At 39.5% G+C, this 22,655-nt stretch overlaps 1 protein-coding gene across 9 annotated transcripts in view; it reads right to left on the bottom strand.

The window, feature by feature from the left end:
• Positions 1-22,655, bottom strand: part of ddah1 (dimethylarginine dimethylaminohydrolase 1) — a 110,642-nt gene continuing 87,987 nt past the window's right edge. For 7 of the 9 annotated variants that reach the window (XM_038715273.1, XM_038715268.1, XM_038715267.1 and 4 more), the window contains exons 3-6: positions 21,488-21,561; positions 13,105-13,224; positions 7,208-7,351; positions 1-2,818 (exon numbers count right to left, since the gene is read on the bottom strand). In XM_038715273.1, coding sequence (XP_038571201.1) covers positions 2,702-2,818; positions 7,208-7,351; positions 13,105-13,224; positions 21,488-21,561 — 455 coding nt within the window. In that variant the 3' untranslated portion in view covers positions 1-2,701. Of the gene's footprint in view, positions 2,819-5,414; positions 5,843-6,830; positions 6,935-7,207; positions 7,352-13,104; positions 13,225-21,487; positions 21,562-22,655 lie in introns of those variants that run through there. The other 2 variants (XR_005444047.1, XR_005444048.1) reach the window with 2 other exon arrangements.

Raw genomic sequence — 22,655 nt, 5'->3', positions numbered from 1 at the left:
TTAAATGCTAGATGTTCATTTATTACACAAAGACGCTCAGGCTCAATTATAGATGACTCAAATAATTATTTCTCACAACATATGAAAACCAACAGACCTGAGTTTAAACAAGGGCAAACACAACATCAATGACTACTGGGATGTGGGATGAGTGAGAGGATTAGTAAGTGGTTAAATAAACCCTCCGCAAAGTCAGTACACTTTTTCAGGAGCTGTTCCTCACATCTAGCCTTGCCAGCTGAGAGCCAAAAATGTATTAAATGTTATTCTGATTTTTAAATCACTGATAGGAAAAGGCAATGGCATCCCAGAGCAGTACAGCCCAGGAGGTGACTTGGAGCAATGTGAGAGAGGATGATAGTTTTAGATGAAATTACATGACTTGCCAAAAATCCAGTGTTTGCCTTTGTATTAATCAGACGGTGTATGACTGGTCCTGTCTGGCTCAGCCTTTTGGAGTGACTGTGTGAGAATCAGAACTGGATGCTCTGCAACTATGCTATCACCCTGCATCCAGCCAGCTGCCTTCTGTAAAATATACTACTTGTGTCACACTTTAATGGCAGGCACATCTACAATCGTTTGCCAGACTGTATGATATCATGGCCATAAATGAGCCCAGATCGTCTATGAGGCAATAGCAGAGGGTGGGAGAAAGTGAGTGCTGAGAGTGAAACCGTCAAGAGAAGGTTTAAGAGAGTCAGTGTTTACTGGTGTACAAGCCTCTCCTCCCAACAGGAATTCTTTCCATGTTTCATCATCACTGCCCTCTTGCCCATACACAAACGTCTATGGAGGGAGGCTGAATCACCTCCTGATGTAATTTCCTCAATCTTCACTTACAGTCACATTGAGAAACAACATGGTTTCAGATGTGATGGGCTTTAACTTGTACAGAGAATAGTGTACGTACAGTGTACATGTTTACATTCAGCGACAACAGAGATAAGGCCACCAAAACAGAGCTCAACATCCTTCAAACTCCTGCTGGTAGCTACCATTGTGAACACACATGGAAACACACCAAACAGGGGCAGTTAGCTTGTTCTGCATGCTGAGTGCAAACTATCTCACTGCAGTCACATTTGGTGCTATTGGATTTAGTGGAACAGACATCAGTTTCACAGCATGCTCTTAGTCAGTTTTGGAATAAAAGCTGCCAGACAGGATAAAAAAAAGAACCAGTGTAAGCAACAATGCAGGCAGAAGCGATGGTGTGTGAAAACGACAGTGCCTTCAGAATCATTCAGTGGGAGGAAAGTCATTGTTTTTCCATACAGGCATTGTACATTAATAGGAGAAGAGGTGTTATGTTGGAATAAATGAAGGCTTAACTCATCTTATAATAATGAAAACATACGTACATTTTCCACACAGGCGGCTCTGTAAGGTTGCCTCAGATTAATCTGCATTCCAACATGAATCTAAACAAATGTTTACCAGGAGGGCAGCAAAATTTCTTAAACAAGATGGCCATGGTCCTTGTAGCATAAATAAGCTTTTTTAGCGGACAGCAATTATTGAGATCAGTCAGAAATTATCTCCAGTACTGTATGATCAAGAGCAATGATTAGTTAGCAGTGGTAGTTAAAAGTAAGAGCACCTCAGGTCTCAATGGCAGTATATCACAAAATCATAAATCAAAAAAACAATCATGACAGTGCGATCATACCATAGGTTTACATCTCCAGAACGCTTTTCAAGAACTGTATTTTCAGAATGAGAAACAACTTATGTAAAGAAACAGCAATAAGTGAAAATACAAACTGCTAAATAGCAACAGTGACATTAAGTAGCAGGATTTCCCCTCCACCTTACTCCAAAATAAAGTACTTGAACAATGAATTACAATTGCATTATATATATATATAACCAAACAAACAAAATTAAAGTGGTGCATGTAAACAGTATAAATCGACTATATACATGTTTCACTGTAGACGTCTGTGTTAGTTATAAAATTCATAAACCTGCAATGCAGTGTTGGTTATGACACATTTCAATGGCAACAAAAACTACATCAAACAGATCCATGTGGTTTTGTTTGTCCAGTGCTTTTTTTCTGTGTGGTTCTTTTAAAGGGTTATAAACATCAAACAGTAAGCAAGGATGGTTTAAACACGAGCAGTAGGGGCTTTGCGGATTCAAAGGGGGGTCTAAACATGGCACATGGTCTACTCACCTTCTGATCTGGGATCAGATCTCCCTAATCAGACATGTAATTAATTAGAATTTAATTTGAATGGCTTGTAGACTGGTTGTTGTATCAGCAAATACTGATATAAAAACATATTGCTTGACATAAAGGAGAATTTATGATCCATTATCTAATCCGCAAGCCTGTTCTTTTGCCTTGTATTCAGCTAATAATAGAAAATGTAATATAAAATGAAGAGCAAAATAAGACTAAATTTAATGTAATAGCTTAATTACTACAGAGACAATAACCTAAAACTAATTGTGTGTTTTATGTCAACTGAACTATTCACACACTTTTTAAGACCTTTTAATTTAGTGTGTTGGGAAAGGGGAGACCAGATGACTCCCTCCAATTTATATTTTCTTTGTCCCTCAGCAATAACAAACTTGCCTATCTTTACTCCAGGTACAAAGATAGTTTTGTTAAACCACTGAGTCCTTGGTGATCAGATATAGGCTCTGCTTGGTTACCGTGCACTGAGAGAACCCCTGGTGAGTGCGTTCAGATGTTGGCCTTCTTGTTGATGAGTACAGAGCAGCATGTGAGGGCTCCATCCACTTTGACCTTCTCCATGTTGGACACGGGGATCAGCATGTGGTCCTTCAATTTCTCGAACACCTGCAGGACACAGACAAGGCTGTCTTTTAAGATTATTCTATTTAAAATTTATGAATGGTTATTTTAATTGTCAGCTGAAATTCAAAAGATCATCACAGTATCATTGGAAAAATGTGTTTTGATGCTATGAAATATTGCAGAACCTGCCCTTCTATGTTAAAGAAATAATCAAATACAATATAGATCTTGTCATGGCAACAACTACCTCCTGACTCTACCCTTGGGTACCAGATCTGTGAGTCAATGTTAGAGGTATTGACCAGCTAGCACTAAAACAAGCTCTTTAGAAAAGGCTCAAGCACAGCTCAACTGAAAGTAAGAACTTATGCAACACAGTTTGTTTACTGTAATTGTCAACTTGTAATGTTCTGCGATATAAAAGTAGGAGAACAAGCATTCAGGAAGGTATAAAAAGTATAAAAAAAGAAAGTATAAAAAAGATGGGAGTGAGAACTATTACAACATTCTCAAAAGACCCTCGTAAAGTAGTGTGTCACCCTGTGGACATTTTCCAGAAGAAAACCAGTGTTTTCCTACCAGCCTTCCAAACCAGGATATTTTTCTCCTTAAACTCACTTCAACCCTGCTGTGATACTGAGCAAGGCCTTGCAGCACAGCCAGAGGGACCAACTAAAGAAATTCTTATCTCATGATGCAATATGGCTGACGAAGCCTCTGGTGATCCAAATGCCATGTTTAAAGCCACCACACTCATGTGCCTTTTAACTATTCTATTCTTTTCTACTCAAGACATTTTGTGTAATTTTTCACCCTGTGTTGAAGACTTTGTTTTAGCTATGGAGTGATACATCTAGTCTCTAAACGATCTTTGTTGGGAGTTGCACATGCACAGTTCCTAGTTAAGGACTACTAGCCAATCAGAAGAAGAGAAGGACGGGTCAGCGAGAAGCCCATAAACAGCTTCAGGCTGTTGGTTACATGTTGCCGACCAGCTTGGCAACATGTACAGGAGCAAGAGTTTCAGAGTGGTGACTTATTAATCTGTAACAAAAGTATCTTTCACCCATAAAGTTTTAACTGAGCTCTGTCTCTACATCACAGTAACAACTTTATGTCCATTGACTGCCTGGAGGGTAGCTGGTGTTTGGAAGGGAGAGGAGAGGTGTGTGCTGCGGCTCAGTGTTTTTCCACCGGTGTTTTTAAGGGAGTAGCCACTTGGCGAGCGTTATATAAGGTGTATTTAGCTTTCATCCCTGTGATGTCACAGGGAAGCAGCTGGAGTACAAAACGAGCGGTTTTGTAGCAATTCAGAGCTTGGGCTTTTTCACTTTGCAAACCTATTACATGCACAAAAAAAGTATATAACTAAATAAAGGAGAGGGAAAAAGACAAAAAGCATAATACCACCTCTTTAAATATTGGATACGTTTTAATTTTGCCTTGATGGCACTAGATTAGTTAAGGGATCACCAAAGTTATTTCAGTTGATCCTGAGGGGAGCATGAATGAGTGTACCAAATTTAATGGCAATGCATCCAATAGTTGTGGTGTGACATCTCACTCTGATCACAAATGTTAACCTCATGGTAGCACTAGATTAAAAGTCAGAGTCATTAGAATTCATCCTCTGGGCACCATGGATGTGTGTACTAAATTCCATGGCAATCCATTCAATAGTTCTCCAAAAATAAAAACAATTGTCAATTTCATGGTGACGCCAGAGGAAAAGATGGACAAAGTCAGACAGAATCCTCCTCTGGGGAACACGAACATCTGTCTGGTAATGAATCAAATGCCTTGTTGAAATATTTCAGTCTGAACTAAGGTTTTGGACCAGCAACCAAAAAAACTTCTGTTTAGCGAAGGTTGTGCTTTTGTGTAGCTCCCCCCAAAACAATCAGTAAATCCCCTGCTGTTTATAGCATCTCCAGAGTGTCCAAGTGTCTCTCTTTTTTAAGAATTTAAGCCGAGTTCTCATTACTACGGTTGAGATTTATATGTTGGGTCAGAAGGTAGCATGATCCCACACAGTAGGGTCTGCTATTATTCACTGGGCCTTTTGTCTGCTCAGTTTCTTTATCTCCAAACTGAGTCCCTCTAGAGCTATCGCCACTGCTGCCTATTAAAAATGTCTTGTCTCCACCACCCCACCGACCCCACCAATCCTCTCTCATGACCCCCCCTGCCTTTGTTAATGTGGAACTCTTATGTAACTTCACAAGCAAACTAAAAATAGACCGGAGATTAAGACAGACAATGTTTAGAGTTAGAAAGCAGTAGAAGTCTTGCAGAATGTCTCGGTGATTGTGCAGACAAATCTCTACATCTCATTAGAGGAACAAGCAACAAGTTCCCTTGGGAAACATGTCCCAAATCTGGACTTACTGTACAACAAGTCATGATAGTCAACTCTCCCTGCTGTCTTCCTGCCTGTGTTATGTCTTTAGCATTTGTATTTTTCCACTTTTTTTTAACCTACAATTTCTTAAACACAGGTTTGGACCAAAGATGGGTTCCAGGCCACTTTCTGGTGGGTTTGAACATTATCAAGGAAACTGGATCATGGAACAAACATATTTCTCAAATTTTGCTCCAAATGGTCTATTAAAAGGTGCTACCAAAGCAGGAAGTATGAGTTACACAAATAGATTTTTATTATGCTCAAGTTGAATTCCCTCAGTTAATCTTCCTGGAAAAAACTGAGCCTTTGCTGTGGATTTAAGTCCAAAGACACATAATTTGAATTCTTCTTTCTAAAAATAGTTGGTGGAGGTTGGGGTTTCAACCACAGAGTACATTTTGAGGTCTGAGCACTGTCTATGCACATTGTAGGTTGCTGAGTTCGATCCTGTGAGAATCCTTTGGACTTGTTGTGATGCGGAGTGACCCCAAAGCATCTAAATAACACGGCTACTGCTTAGCCTTTCCAAACCGGCCAACAAGAACAGCCAAAGTGAGACAGTAACACGTCATTCACTGTGAGCTGCTATGGAAAACAATATGCATCATCTCGTGGGTAAAAAGGCACGTCTTGACGGGGTTTGAAAGTAGGTCACTGTATGTCTGAAAGAAATGGAAGAAAGGTTATGGTTATACATGTTCATGCAATGATGATCAGAAGTGTATGCTGTGAGACACTGTTTGAAATTCGTTCAGCCAGGTTCATCGAGCCAGCATTTTAACAGTTTAACACAGAACACATGCTATAAATGTAGTTCTTCAGTGGGCACCCAGGGCAACCCTTCAGTATTTCTTTGAAATTAGTCTCATCCTTATGGATTCCTTTTGGGGTTTCCCTTCTGAGTTCCTGCTTATAGTGCTAACTTGGCAACCAAAAGCACAAAAGATTATTTTTCTATTTAACAGCAAGCCATTTTACTTTTATCTGGATTGGTGCTGTCAAGGATGCATGCTTTTTTTCATTTTTGGTATTTTGCCTGTATTTTACAGTTGAGAGGGTATGCGTTGATGTCAATTCCCCTTCCGGAACTTGCTGGACTGAGTGGCAAAACATCTGTTGCCATGGCTGCGTTTAGCAAACCGTAAGTAAAACAAGTGATTATTTGCTCAAATTAAAGGCAGTCGGACTCAACAGTGATCCTAACTGCTTACCAAAGAATGAGCTCTTTCCCATTTTAGATGTGTTTGTGTTTTAGCTGATTCAAGCTAACACGACTGCTCGTCTTTCTGACACTCAGTGAGCATAACTGCGTTCTATGACATCATGCGCATACCCTCTATACAAATAAGTAGTTTTAAGTGTAGAAAAAGAAATAAGAAGTAATAAGTACAATTTTGTAATTTGTTTCATTTTTTTTTAAAGATAAGGTAATTTGTTTAGTTTGTATGAGGAAAAAATGTAAGATACTTAAACCTGCATTAATAGATTTTTGGGGGGCTACTTAAGAGCGCCGCAACAAGCTGTAAAAACTACAATGACATACATTTGCCTTATAAAGTTGAGATGGTGGTCATGTTAACACACTGTGGTGTATTTACAAATCCTGCGTACACAACATTAGCAATCATTTGGAGTTGTAACTGTGTTCACCTGACAAATGTCCAGCACTCCAGAGTTTTTTCCTACGACTCCAATGTCTCTGGCTTGTAGTCTGTGGTTGGAGTCATGTCCACTTCGCATTAAACTGCATGTTCCTTTGTTAAGAAAAAACACAGTGCTGACTGTGGTTGACCTGCAGTGGTCTGTGTAAAACAGCCACACACATTCTGGAGGGTTTTCCTCACCAGCCAATTGTTTGTCTCAGAGGTCTGGACAAGATGGAGAGCGTCAAAGGCAAGTAATCTTTAAATTTAAGTGGCTAAACCAGTCTGGGCAACCTGACCTCCCAAAGGATTTTAAATGCATATGTGATTGCATGCGTGAGACAAAAGTTAGTGTGTGTGAATGTGAAATAAGCTGAGCATTACCTTTGCACTCTCTGGAAACTCCTCTGCTGTGCAGTGCAGAAGCACATGTCCCTTATTAGGTAGGTTCATGTAGATGCAATTGGCAGCGAGATCATCTGGCACCGTCAGTTTGTCATAGCGATGGTCACTCATTTGCTGCATGATCTATACACACAGATAAGAGACAAACAGGAAACAGACATTTAGGCAAACAAACAACAGGCTGTGGGAGTCTACATGACTTTCAGAGAGACAGACAGAAAACAATAATTCAGACACTTTGAGTCAGAAGCAAGGCCACAGTACCAAAGGCAGAACCACATCTTTCTGCTGGCCAAACCACCCTCGGGGCCTGGGGGGGGGGGGGGGGCTTAATGGAGAACGCAGGAGCAGAAAGACATTCTTTCTCAGCAGATGTCATGTTATTTGTTTTATAATCTGAAGGAGGTGAAGGTGGGACAGGCGGTGGGGGGAGAGAGGCTAAGAAGACGCCCATGTTGCCAAGTGGAAGTTGGGGGGTGAGGATGTTATGACCAGAGGAGAGGCAGGTGCCTCTTAATGTTTATGAGCAGAACATCTGCGGACGGATACCTCAGAGACAAGAAGGGGAGGGGAGGTGGAAAGAGAGTAAAAAAAATCCAAATTCCTCAACATTCGGAAAAGGTATTTTAAGATGTGAGATTTTCACCAGACCTACCACTGTCTCTGTTCTTTTTTTTACTTCCTCTCTTTCGGTCACAATCTTTCATCTTCAATCATGGGCAGGATGAGTTGGTTGTTTCCTAATGACTAGCAATCAAAAAATGTCTAAAAACTGTTAAATTCTGTAGCTCAGACTGCCCATGAAATTCACCAAATGCCATCAATGGGACTTAACTTATGTGTGACGTCTGCTTGACGCACATACAGTATATGTTTGAAGGAGTGGCTGAGGGTGAATGTGATCACACAAATACAAATGTATGGTTTATGAGCACAATGGGCTTTGTGGCTGATGTTCTCATTTCAATTCCCACTGACTGGATCTGCTGCAATATGGAGGGCCGGGGTGTTTACAAATATGGAGAATTATGCAAGTAATATAATGCAAAATAAGTGGAATCCACTCGCTGTCCTTGCAGCCTGAAAAAATGAGTTAACGTCATGCAAAAAAACCCATTATATTTTAACAGGTCTATTGCCAACTGATCCAACCCAAAAGCAAAGATGCTGTTTTAAGTACTCTGTTAGGGATTTCCTGGGAAAATCTATTCAGCACACAGGAAGTGACATTTTATTTTTCTGGCAGCAGCAACAGTGCTTGGTTGGAATACACAGAAGAACAATTGTGTGGTTAGTGAGCAGTAAATCCCATCATTAAATAGAAAACCCAAGGAAAAAGTGGTCACAGGACTGGACTCATTGTTAAATGAAGCAGTGATCTCTGGGAAGTTCTGAGAAGAAATGAAAATTTTGCAACAACTTTGAGCACATAGAATAAAAAAGTAATCATGTATTACACCAGTGTAGCAAACTCATAGAGCCACTATATTATACATGGAATAGCCATTACTCATTTTTGTTTTATTAACTTTTAAAATTAGCAGGCCATGAAAATGACTGACAATGCAAACTGAATCAAATGAACTTTATAGGAGCTGACGCTGCAGAGCTGCAGGGTGGAGTACAAGCAATGTGTGTGTGTTTGCATATGACTATATCTGTGTAACCACACCAGACACATTCCCAGGTCACTTGTGGGTGTGTTAGGTGATTACAGCAGCTCTAAATGAAAACACTATCCAGTCCATGTGCGTGACCACCAACACTGTCTCACACACAGGGGGGATTAAGACCAAAGATCACAGTTGTTCCTGCTTCACTCTGTGTCTAAAACACCTACTAAACCTAAAACACCCATGGAAGATAAACTATTCAGAATGTATGGAAAATGTCCTACAGCAGAATGTGCTCGTGATCACGCGATTACATCCTTAGAAAATTCACCTGACTCATGGAACAGTTGACCGGTTGAACTCACTGACAATGAACATACTACTAGCTCATGTATTTATTATAACGGAAATGTTTTAATTTATTTAAATCTTTGGAGTCAAGAAATGAAACAAATAAGGGAAGGTTATCTTCGAAACAAAACAAATAAGTGAAGGTTATCGTCGTTCTTGTATGTTTTTAAGCACTTCTTAGATTAGACTTTCAGAAGATTTTGCTATCATAAGTTTATCTGCCTGACATCATTAATGTGCCTCAGATTTGTGTGTGTGAGCAAAAGAAAAAATCCAAGGCTTCTACATAGTCATCCTGGCCCTGAACCAGGAATAAAACTACAGCAAATCAGCAGCAGCTTGCTTCTGGACAGTGGCTGAATTCCAGTTAATACAAAGAATGGTAACTGGGCAGCAGAATGCACTCAGTCAGAGCTGCTAAAACAAAATATTTACTGGAAGGTAATAAAATCCCCCCTGGGTGATGACAATCCTGACCAGTTAACAAAAACACTGACAATTTACTGGACCTGATGCCGTCCACCGTGATCATCAGCATAATCTGTATTTTGGCTCCTGGTATGAATATTTATAATGCTCATTGTTGTAATCCTTCCCGGGAAGCCTTTAAAAGTTTTACAATACTTCTTTTCACTGATGAACAGCAGCAGCACGTACAAGACTAATCCTACTTGAGACTGCTTCCAACTCCAGAGGGGAAACAGAATTGAAATTGCTTCCTGTTGATGTCCAATAAGTGTTTGCTATTGCTCCTTGACACGTATTTCACTCTTGAAATATTATTGGTCTATGTGGAGTGTTTATTGCTCTACCCTAACGTATCCAATGGAATTTGACTAGGAGGGAAGGAAGGGGAAGATGGGATGCAGAACATCTCTGATAATACTGCGAACAGAACTGAATTCAGAATTGAGCCCTGAAACAATTGACTTTTCATATCCATCCATCCATCGTCAACCGCTTATCCTGTGTACAGGGTTGCGGGGGAGCTGGAGCCAATCCCAGCTGACATTGGGCGCAAGGCGGGGTACACCCTGGACAGGTCGCCAGTCCATTGCAGGACTTATCATATGTTTTTCTTATTATATTATGAATAAACAAGGCAACGATTCAGATACCCAATACTGTAATATATCATATGGTATCAGCTGCTGCTGCTGTCTGACTCGATATCTTCTTTGGCAAGGAAACCTTGTGCTCAAATGCCATATATGGCCCTTTTCCTGATGGCACACACTGCAAAATGCTAGCAGTCGGGATGTCTGCCCGTCAGTTTGGTCCACTATTTGGGCTAGACTGAAATATCTCAACAACTATAGAATATAAATGTTTTTATTGTCTAATATATCTCCCAATGAATTTGAACTTTTTCTCTAGTTTAACCAACACTTTGGTTAATGACTGAACACATGCAAAACAAATGACATCCCCGTCAGCCTTAGCTGTACTTTGTGTTTAGTGTTAATTAGCAAATGCTGGCATGCTAACAGTCTAGATAGTGAACATGGTAAATATTTAACCTGCTCCTGTTAGCGTTGTCATTATGAGCATGTTAGCATGCTGATGTTAGGATTATACTCAAAGCATAACTGTGCCCAAGTACTGCCGTTAGCGAGGCTGTCGACTCTTAAGTCTTGTCGGATTATTGTCTCAGGAAGAAACAATTTGAAAGTTCAGAGACCTAAATCTGCCACCTTAAATGTGCTATTAGCTGCTGCTTTGACACCATAGGCAAGGAAACCTAATGCTCAAAATCCATTCCTTTCCTAATACTAAACATACGACCATAACCCATGATTTTGTTTACCAAACATCAAAGATGTAGAATATGTTTATATTTTGGTTACTTGCTGGTGTATATGAGCATGTTTGTGATCAGGATTTGGTCATCAAACGCAACTCATCCTGAATACAACCTTCATCGTGTTGTCACCTCATAATCTATAAAGCTCAAGTGTGGAAACATCCTTGAGGTGAAGATCAAACCCAGATTCAGTAAAGAGTAATGACCCCATGTATCAAACAGGGCTGACTAAAGGGTGATGGTGAGCTAGAGCCTGGCCGCAAGTCTACTTTAGGGAGTGAATAGTATGTGAGAGAACAGGGAGTGGGTGCTGCAGGCTCTGACAGAGGTTGTATTTTGGGGAATATGACTTCACGAGTGAAGCTTGGCAGTGAGAGCGGCAGATAGATGACGGAATCCATCCGGTCAACATGTATTCTCATCCTTGGGGGACATAAACAGAGACAGGAGACTACACGTACACATGAACACATTCTGAGCACTGAGACTTATTGTTAAAGAAATATCAGATAAAGCCAAACTACAAAACAGCCTTATTAATCAGATATCAGTGAGATATACATTTACAGACATTCTACTTTAAACCGATACTGCAGGCCAGCTCCGCCTGTCTCTTGACCTAATCTCCTATAGCAGCAAAATCTAGCTCCCTAAAGACAAACTGAATTAGTCGGGCTCCAACTTTAATTTGTAGAAAGTGTCTTTGTCCAAGGGTATACAGGCAAGATGCCTCATTGCCATAAGAGCTGCATCTACATCCAAAACAAGCACTTTGAATTCATTAAAACAGCATTCACGAGATCTCACTCCTCCACAAAGAGAACATTACCTAATTACAAGTCCAGGGTTGTTAGAAGTCCTTTAAAACAGGAGCTAATTGCTGCAAGAGAGGGTGACGTAAGCCGTAATTAGAAAGCAAGCGGTCTGTCATTAAGTCTCGCTAACGGCCACTCCTCGCTCCAGTAGCTAATTACTGGGGTGATCAAACAGACAGGAAACTTAATGAGTCAATGCTGGAATATTAGCTATATCAATTAGCGTATGTGTTTATGCATTGATTCTTGATTTATTCTTACTTCAGCACTGCAAACATGCTTACAAAACCAAGTCTGACCTTGTGCTGCTCTCAAGCACTTTGCCTCATTAGGATGAGCAGTTGGATTGTCTGGTTTTAATTGCCCCTGAGATACACTGACTTCTGCTTGACTTATCGTAACCCTGTGTAGGGTTGGGCCAGTAGGGGGAGATATCACACTAGGAGGTTAGGTGAAAAGCCCTGCCAGTGAGGATCTGTCAGGGCCAAGGGTGTATGTGCTTCATTCTTATGTAATTAGATGTTCAACATGTGTGTCTATGCTGTGTATATGCACGACATTACAAATTCCACTGTATTTCATGTCATGTGTTCTGTCAAAAACGTTAACATACAGTCTCAAGTGTTTGGGATTTTTTTACAGGATAATTCCATCAGAGGCATGGGCTGAGATGTATTACTCTCTTTGTGAAAACAACCAATCTGTCTCTGTCAGCGTGTAAACGGCCTCTTCTTCATGTTAAGTCATTCAGAATCCCCCAGGTTTCTTTCTTGACGGCTATTGTTGCCATGGAGCTTGATCGATTCAGAAGCCTTTTATCCAGTAATGAGCTCAAGCGGGTTTAATGGAAAGACAACACCTTTGTAATTGTAGCTGGAGTGTGAGCGCCAGGGGCAATCCCCTCACATTAGCTGAGAATATGAATTAATGAGGAAAGATTAAGGTGACAGGTGGTTTCAGTGTGCTTGCAGCGGGAAGCAGCAATCAAGCTGTAAGTATGGGAGTCTGCTCTGAGTCAACACGTGTGATGTCCTGTCTTGTAGTGTTATTCTTGCTGAATACTTTTCAGAATGGGAGGGAAAAAAAGGACAGGGCTGTTCATACCAATAGCACTGAGCCAAGAGTCAACCAAAGAATTAAAAGGAATCAGCTGCATCAATGTGCGTCAGAGTTATAAAAACAATGCCACTACATTGATTTAGTGGTTTCCATGACTACAGCTGGGAGAAGCATTGCAATGGGATGATGCTTTTACTGCCCATACAGTACGACACACATGCACAAACTCCATACTTTGAGGGCTTTCTGTGCTGGCTCACTGGATCCGATGACAATGAGACCTGGTCCTCCCATACTGCAGAAGCTTTTCAGGTGTAGCCCTTCCAACACTGGCACGGTCGACACAGCATAGTCCTGCAAAACAAACACAACAAGCAAAAATTTCAATATGATGAAGCTTCATGCAGATAAGATAAGGCCCAGGTGATACTTTTAAAATATTTTATTAATGGCACCTGTCTCAATGTCAAAACCCACTACATAAGTTCTGGTAACATTGTCCCAAACTCTACAATGACCTGTATAATGGTACAATGTAAAGCTTACTCAACAACAAAATATGAACAAAATATTAGAAACAGATTTATATGTAGCCGAATCCTAAAAGGATACATGCCTGCATAAAGGTAGGATTGGATTAAACAGGTGTGATAACTCAGTGCAAGTCTTCCTTTATCAGTAACAATGCGTCCTGATCCTTTTGAACCACCACAAAGCGCTACAGCTGCAGGCAGTGTAAGTGAAATGAGGTGTTATATTTTTTAAATAAAAAGTTCAAAGAGCACTGTAGTGGTTTGTGCAGTATTGTTAAAGTGTGTCAAAAGTTGCCTGGGTGTCTAGGAGATCATGTTACTGAGCCAAGGGTTCATGGGGATATTAAACTGCCCTTGAAACCCATATCTGTTTTGTAGGCGGGTTGTTTAGGTAATAGCCATGTCAACCATGTAAACGTGACACAGCAAACCAAAGAACACAATAACACAATGGAGGACATTGAACGTTTCGTGTTCTTTCTACTCAGCATTTTCATAATTAAAAACATTTTGTGGAGTGTTTAGAGTCCTTTGTTTTGCAAGTAGTAACGCTCCTGTTGACCAATGGACTGCAGTGTTTAAGACCCAGACTCAACAGAGGGGTAACGAAAAAAGACGTGAAAAGAACTTTTCTAATGTGTAACTAACTGAACTGCTTGGTCGAAACTCTGCTTTAAGGGGTGATCAGACAGAGATGCATTGCTACAAACGCATCGCCAGCAAAACCACTGTTTAACTCTCTTGTGCCACACATTACAAGTTTTTTAGACATGGATAAAAGTTCAAACATTTACAGTTTTCTATCGTAAGCCATGGAGTCACACCACTCATCAATGTTAGAATTGACCCTTCGCAAAGCCACACCCCAAATACGCAGCCGGCCAGTGCAGTATAGGTTTCACTCTAACTGCGGTCCGACACTTTCATGGTTGCACTCCATTGACTCCTCAATAAAAGCCATAGTTTTCTAGCTTTTTTTGCTGTATCTTTTCAAGATATGGTCAAACGCTATTCCTAGGGCACTTTTAATAATTACAATCGCTACCCAGAGAGGTTTGTAAGGAGATGTACGATTTATTCCCTTCCCAAAACAAATCCAGAAAAATTTTACATTAGGCTGTGGATTGTTTCCTAATGTAATATTAGTTAACTAATGCACCTAACTTTCTACTGAATGTAATGTTAGATAACCCTAGAGTTATTGTATACTGTTAATGATTGTAACAATGAATAGAGACCTACCCAGCTTTACAGGCAGGATCAGTGTTTATCCTTAAAATCGTGGTTTGCTTTTACTCGGTAATCAGTAGGCTTTAGGTTTTGTTTTCATTTGTTTCACGTCAGTTAGACAGCATGAATTCAACCTTTAAATGTAGTAATGCAAACCTTTCTGACTCCATTCTGAGATATTTTTTCCAAAACATAGATAATATTTTTCCAGGGAGAGCATTTAGAGACAGTGGCAGCCCCGTGATAGTAGTATACTAGTAATTGGCCAGGTGAATCTCTCGGGTCATTATAATGACGTTTACTATGCCAATAAATATGCTAGCTTGCTAGCTAGTTAGCTGCTGGACTGTGAGAGAGCTACCGAGCAGGGGTGCATGCAAATAACATTTAAAAACAACCACCATTGATAATAATTCTTATTAAATGCTGATTGGGTATTCTTAAGTTCTTAAAAAGTTGTTGTTCTTTTTATTTGAATTTCTCCATAACACTAATATTCATGGCTAAATAAGTAACAATCAAAGTTTTAGATTGAATTTTCTTTTTATTATTTATTGATCAGGAGTGTGTGGTTTGATCACATTAAACTGACAGTAGCCTGGACACATGAGCAAATAATACTACAACAGGCATCACATTTTGTTTGAAATTTTGCTCAACTCTGATTGTAGCATGGAAATACGTGTTTTCTGAGCCCTGCCCTCTTCAAACCAGAAAAGACAAAAACACAAATATAGAAATATCTCATGTGAAATGGCCCACGCTGTTCAAACTATGGCAGAACTTTCAATGTTTATGTAGGACCCCATCGTTCATTGTAACGAAAATATGTTTTCAGGGCCTTTAAATCTCTAAACCTCTCAGATGGAGGATAAAAGCAGCATTCAGCCAGAAATTGCATCCATATTGATTATATGGTCCACATTACTGCAGCATAGGATCATTTCTACAGCACTGTTTAGGGGCCTATAGTGTTTTATTAACCTTCAACAGACCCATTCATTAGAAGTTGAAATCCTTGGAAGAATTAAAGCCTGGGGTCCATATTTGATAAATTATAACATAGCATACCATGCTGAAACAACATAATTTTACCACTGACTTTGTTTTGATTTTGATGTACTGATTTACTGGACAGGAAGAATTTCCCTATTTCACATTTATTGATTGAGCATTTGATACATGGACTCAAAGTTTGTGACAGTTAGACATACTGTAAGTCTTTTGAGAATTGCAAAATCGAGAGTTGAGTCCTACAGAGATTTGTAAACCGAGCTGTAATTTGAATTATTATAGGATATGAGACTATTACATTATTTTCCTTCCTGAATCTATGCAAATACATTTATATGACCATATAAATTTTGGTTTGCGACTATGAAAATAACTTCCCACTGACATCCACATGTTTTCTTAATCACACAATATGTTTTGAATGGGTTTTTATAGCTCCTAGGCTTCATAAAAACCTATGAAGTATTGTGTACCTTTTCCATCGTTAGACTCTATTGTGACATTTTCCATTCAAGTATATGTTAACACTTTTCAGGTCAGTATTTGTACTGCATCATTAGCTCAATTAAAGTGCTATGATTCACTGAAATAGTCATTGAGACTGAATAACAGAGTAGCACATGGCAGTTCATCATGCGAAAAACTTAAATTACCCCATCCTTGATGTTTTTCCTGAACTCTTTGCTTGGCACTAGTTTAGACGATACAAAAGGACAACTGGGAATTATGTAATTTGAAATTTCTGCATTCCTTATCCATGAACAGGAAGTTTTGTTGCAGTGTAAAATTAGAAATACAATTCATCTTTTTCCTTAGGGAAAGACAGAGTTGCTTTTCATCTGCAGTAACAGGCTGATATATTTCCACGTTGTGACCTGAAAAGACCATATTGACAATATGACAGAAGCCTGAATTTCAAGGTGCCCACATGTGTCTTATTGGTAAGTTAAGATTCAACACCTCTTAGATGTAAAAGAAAAGAGGTGATTTGGCCTCTATATGACTTCTTCCCGAACAAACCCATTCAATCAATAGAACTACCAACTCTGACCTCTGCAAGGACCATAAAGAAAATAGCTTCAACATCTGTACGCAGTTTTTGAGTGCTAAACAAACCGGGCAATAAAATGGTCCTTAATTTGATAATGAAAGGAAAAAACAACAGAGATAGGCGGAATCAATCTGATAAAAAACGGAAAAACCAATAATGGACGCTCAAGCAATTTTTCCTAGTGTCATTTGCCAGAGACGCATCATTAAGTCTGTCTTATCAAAGATAACACAAAACACAGAGGAATCCATAATGAGGAATTCAAATCAGATACAGATGGGAAGATGGAAGCACAGCAATAAGGCCATTCTGGTTACCGTAATGCGTTGAACTCTTCGCACCATGACCCACCTCTGAACTTCTGAGTCAGCCGGCTTTTCTCTTTTGTTATGGTCTCTCAGAGGAAATCCAAAAGCAATACACATAAGTCCGCAGTATGAAACTCCACATAACAATAACAGTAAACAAGATAGAATCAGTCTGTGTTTGTGACCCACCCTGTGACCCTGTTTGTAAGCTGCATGCCTAAATCCTCTCATTTTGCCTGAATCTGTTGTTTCAGTGATTCCTGGGATATTTTGCTGAACATTTTTTTTGGATGTGTGTCATGTGGTGATTGTTGAAGCTACAGGCCAACACAACATGGAAATTAGTCAGAAGGAAGAATACGAAATCAATAACATCAACAAGGGTTGAAAAGAGATAAAGACCAGGCTTACACGGGCGGCTGTGGCTCAGGAGGTAGAGTGGGTTGGCCGTTAATCGGAAGGTCGGCCGTTCAATCCCGGCTGCATGCAAGTGTCCTTGGGCAAGATACTGAACCCGAATTGCCCCTGGCGGCTGTTCTGCCAGTGTATGAATGTGTGTCTGTTAGTTTCTGTTTGAGCACTTAGGCTCAGTGAATGAAAGTGAATGCAGATGTAGTGTAAAAGTGCTTTGAGTGGTCGAAAAGACTAGAAAGGCGCTATGCAAATACGGAGCATATGCACACTACTATGTACTTTAAGGATAAGGCTGGCGACCAATATTTTTAAAACAAGCCCCATGAAAAGACAATGCGTGAGTCAATGTGTGAAGCTAGGAGGCTCAGTTAGAAGCTAAACCAACCATTTTTATCCACACCAAACACACATCAAACACCATATCACAACATAAATTGCTCTGTGAACACTGTACATAGCTGCAGTTATAAGCATCCAGTTATCTCTAATCACAATTTACCCTCATGCCCAACCCCTCATGCCCAACCTCTCAAACCAAAGTTAATCTCCCCCTGGGACCTATAGCTCACATCACTCAAATCACCAAAATTACAGACTAATAATCTGGATAAAAGTAACAACAATGCCAATGTACATATACAATTAAAACCGCTGACTTATTTTTGCCGTTTTCGCTGTTTCCAGTCCAAAAATCAGCTGATTTGTTACTTAAACATCTCTGGGCGCCATCTTGGTTATTGCGCAATTTGCCTGCCTTCTCACGCCTTTTTCTGAAGATGGTAAGAAGTGCCGCTTTGGAAAACACTCTTTTTCGCGGTCTGGTAGCCGACCCGTAGTAGCTACACAGACGTCCAAATCAAACGAAAGGTCTGCTCCAAGCAGGAAGCTTCCGGTCTGAGACGTGAATCCATCTGTGTACGTATAAGTCGCTAATTGAAAAGTCTGTAGGTCAGAGTGTCCACATGAAAAGAGAAGGAAGACATGGCTGGTAGTGTCTTCAAACAGAGTTGCTAAACACCTCAGCGCACTGAAGGAAGCCATCTGACTGTGTGAAGAGCAGCTCGTTGATGTGTGCAAGCAGAGAAGGCCTAGAGCTCTCCCGTCTGACTGGTCCACCAATAGGAGAGAAGATGACCCCTTGAGACACAGCCCCTCCTCATTTGCATAATGAGAAGAAATACAGAAATGTAAAAAGGACAGGCAGAAATAAATACCATGGGTGAAAATAAATAAGGTAAAAAATACAAAGGAAGAATAAAACAGCCAAAAATATTAAAACACACATAAATAAATACATAAAAAAAAATTGTAATTAATAAATAAAGTTGAAGATTATAACGGAGAATAAATAAATAAGGTAATTATAACAAAGGTGAATAAGTAAAGGCAGTAATTAAATATATACATTTATGTCTCCTTGTTTAATCTAATTACTACCTACATTTATTTATTTACTTTATTTTTTTGTGTATTTAATTGGATGCTATTTATTTATTGAGCATTTATTTATTTCTGTATTTATTTCTGCCTGTGTCAGGATCGGTCCTCCATAAAAAGGGTCCTGTAAAGTAAATTATATGTGTCCATTTACTTTTAATGTACACATCATGTAATAAGTTTTATACTTTCTGTGAATATAATCCAATTAATCTTATTTCCATACTGTATAGACACGTTATTTTGAAAACCGTTGTCACATGTGTGCCCTTGCGCTAAATTCATCAAGTCTGACCCAATTTGATAAATAATGTTGTCTATGGTTCTCATTGTGCTTAACATGAAGACTTCATAGCCTCTCTTCAGGTAGGACTCTCATACTGCAACATTTGTCTTTATAAAAAGAGAAAATGACAGGATATCATTTTAGGTATGTTATTTTAGGTGTTTTTCCTGGAAAAAGATGGCAGTTTCCAACAGGTTAACTTAGTGATTATGTTACATTAGCCCAATTCAAAAGGGAAAGACAGAAGTTACAACAGTTTTCATTCTAATAATGTAAATTATATTTTAAAAAAACTTAATTGGAGGATAAAAGAATAAAGCAGCCAACAGGTAATTCATTAATTCAAAGGATGACAGCACTTACTTACAAGGTAATGTGTGGAATGAGCTTCAAATGCAATTTTTAACATGGAAGTACTGATTGATGATGATGATGTGCTGTGTGTTGTTGATTCAAACACTTGTTTAACTCACTGGTTTAAATTACAAATATGTCACATCAACGATGGATAAAACTGGTAGAAATATATCTTTTCTTTTTTCCCCATAAATGGTCAACATCAACAATCAGTAAGCACAACAGTGCTTTACAGACATGTTGATTGTATTAATTAATAACAATACAGGGTGAATGTGTTCATAAAATAATTCATGAGAGATGTTTTTCCCTCCCAAATCACCTCTTTAGTCGGTGTCATCAAATGCTTGTTTAATCACTATGTACAGAGGTGGCAGAGGTTTGCATCATAAATTAAAAATGCCCCAATGCCATTGGGACTTTACAGCTGCATACATCAATCAATAATCTCTCCGCTAATAAGTACTCCGCTTTAGTGGTGCTAAATAGCAAAGTAGAAATTCTTTGTTCTTGTATTATACAGTGCACGAGTATTTATCTTTTTGGTTACTCTCACTTTTATGTCAATTAGTCTATAATTGATACTTTAGCTTCCCATACTATTTTTGTTGCTCCCTACATTTTGCTAAATACAACGTTTTGAATATTCTAACCAATACCCAGCTTGTGTTAGCAAACTGAAATGAACTCATCTGAGAAACCTAGCTTTTTGCTAACTAGCTAGCTTACAAACACATCAGGATACATTGTATTTTTTGGCATAAATTTGCCTTTACAGCAAATGGGATGTGTCGAAGGTTTTCCACATCTCCTATGTACTGTACAGCATGTAGTCCACAAACAAAGTACCAGTCAGACTGGTAGTCAGGGCATCCACAGCCAGCACAGCAAAGTGAATGCAGGGAAGGAAGAAATGAAGGCAGGGGTGGATGGATGGAGGACAGACATAATGGATAGTAAGGAGGGGGTGGAGTGAGGCAGAGATAGATGGAGGGAGAAATGGAATTAGAGAGTAAAGGGCGTGGAACAGAATAAAAAGAAAAATAAATGGAGTGATGATGCTGTTATCTTCCTGGTCTAAAGATTTTATGATTGATAACATATTTGTCTCTTGCTTTCTTGTTTGCAATGTCTGATCGCCCACAGCAGGATTGTGTTTAGGGACCATTTAAGAGACTTAAGAAGTCAGAGTGGTGGTTTTATTTATAAAAAAAGACCAAAACAGCATATAGATTCAATATATCCATAATTTCGTAATGATTAAGCAAGTTAGCATGCATACTTATTTTACTTACATTTTTGGGATTGACCTAACTGTAAGTTTAATATCTTTCTGTAAAGAAACAAAAACAAAACACCATTTAAGCTGCTCTAATCAGTACTTTTATACAGTTGTTTAGCTCACTGTTTTGTTTTTTCAGCCCGCAACTTTACCATTTTGGTTCACTCTCACTGCTCTCATCAGTCGTTTTCAGCTGCAGCAGACAGATGAAATCAGTGAAAAAGCCTCGAAAAACTGGTGAACACATAGTAAGTGGCGCATTTAGCATCTAAAGAGACAGATATTTCCTATAATTGGGTCGAAACCAAAATAAGGCTAAAAGGAGAGTAAATATAGGACTTACATTTGCCAGTTTGTAAGTAAGCAAGTGTTGCCTGGCGTGTTTGCCATGTCAACTTTTTTCAACACCTGCAGGTAAATCTTTCTGTATACGCAGTATATCGGGGGTTTTAAATCCGGTGTCTGTGTCGACCACACCGATAGTGACCAGCCAACCAGCATTGACTGGTTTGCCAGAACCGAAGGGGGAGCAACCATAGTGACAACAGCAACTCAGTATGGCAGAGCCTGTATGTCATAAGCGCGTCAATAGTGTTGTGTAATTACTCTCACTGTCAGAAGGGGGAGACAAAAGTTTTATACTGCAGATTTAAGTATTAATTGTGATTCAGCCACTTTTTACACCACTGCATCATTTAAACTCACCTTAAAGGCATCAGCTAGGATCTCTGCTCCTCTCTGATTGGTCCGTTTGGAAAGGCCCACAAAGAACTCTCGACCTGAAGGAAGACACTACTTCAGTTATGTAAGCAAATATCAATTCAATTCAACATTATGATGCTTGTTGGGGCAATTGTATACAGCGGCTTGCCACCCAGATCAACTGATACATACACAATACATAAGAAAACAAATAAAAACACTGAATCACAAAACTAAAAAACATTAAACCCTACAAACTTACACTTACTAAAAAACAGTATCTGTAAGGTATACATTGATATAGTCTAAACATCTTAAACACCAACAATACAGCGAGCCTGTGGCGCTACAGCAGATGAACACTGCAGTCACCACAGTGTGTGCTTTATGCATGCCTGTGAGAAAGGCCAACTGTGGTCAGTATGGTGGGGCACAAACAGACAGAGCCCTGAATGCCTGGCAAGGCTGCAGCAGCACACTGAGCTCAGGGATGGGCTCCTAATGTAGCTGCTGAGCCTTTACAAAATGAGCCGTTAGCCGGGGCCCTGCCAACAGGAAATGTTTCTAGCCCTGCCATGTGAAACCGATTTCAGCTGGAAGGAACGAAAGCACAAAGCCAGAGTCTAGAAACCCAATTAGGTGTACTATAGTTTTTCCTAGTGGCCTGAGCAGTGTAGAAGACAGTGACCCACACTTTAACTCACCACACGACTATTACAGTATGTGCAGAAGATCTAATAATGACAACCATGCTCCTGATTTTCTGCCCTCATCAATTTTATTACCTGATGCCAGAAGCAAGACAAGAGCCCAGAGTTGCTGCTGGTTTGATTTGACCATGCAGTAAGGTGCACAATGTTTTCGCTACTGATTATTTTTTGAGAGAAATTCTGTGCGCTGAGGCACCAGGTCATCAAGGTCGCACAGAGGGATGTTTGTGTGGAGGATCTCGAAACACACACACAATGGTCTTCTCACTTAGTAAACTCTCTGAGCCGTGACTGCAGAGGCCAACACTCTCTCACACTCTCATTGCTCTCTAATGTGTTTACAGATATCTTTTGTTTGTGCTTCCATTCAAAAAGTACACACATAGTTCTGATGAAGTTTAAGTATATTATGTAAGAAATAAGGCATTACATGTCTTGAGATGCAAAAATAAGGGGAGAGA

This window comes from Micropterus salmoides, unplaced genomic scaffold, assembly GCF_014851395.1.
Source record: "Micropterus salmoides isolate LMB-PRFRI ecotype aquatic unplaced genomic scaffold, ASM1485139v1 Ms_hic_scaffold_13, whole genome shotgun sequence".
In the NCBI taxonomy this organism is placed as follows: domain Eukaryota; kingdom Metazoa; phylum Chordata; class Actinopteri; order Centrarchiformes; family Centrarchidae; genus Micropterus; species Micropterus salmoides.
This window is presented reverse-complemented; position numbering and strand designations above follow the sequence as displayed.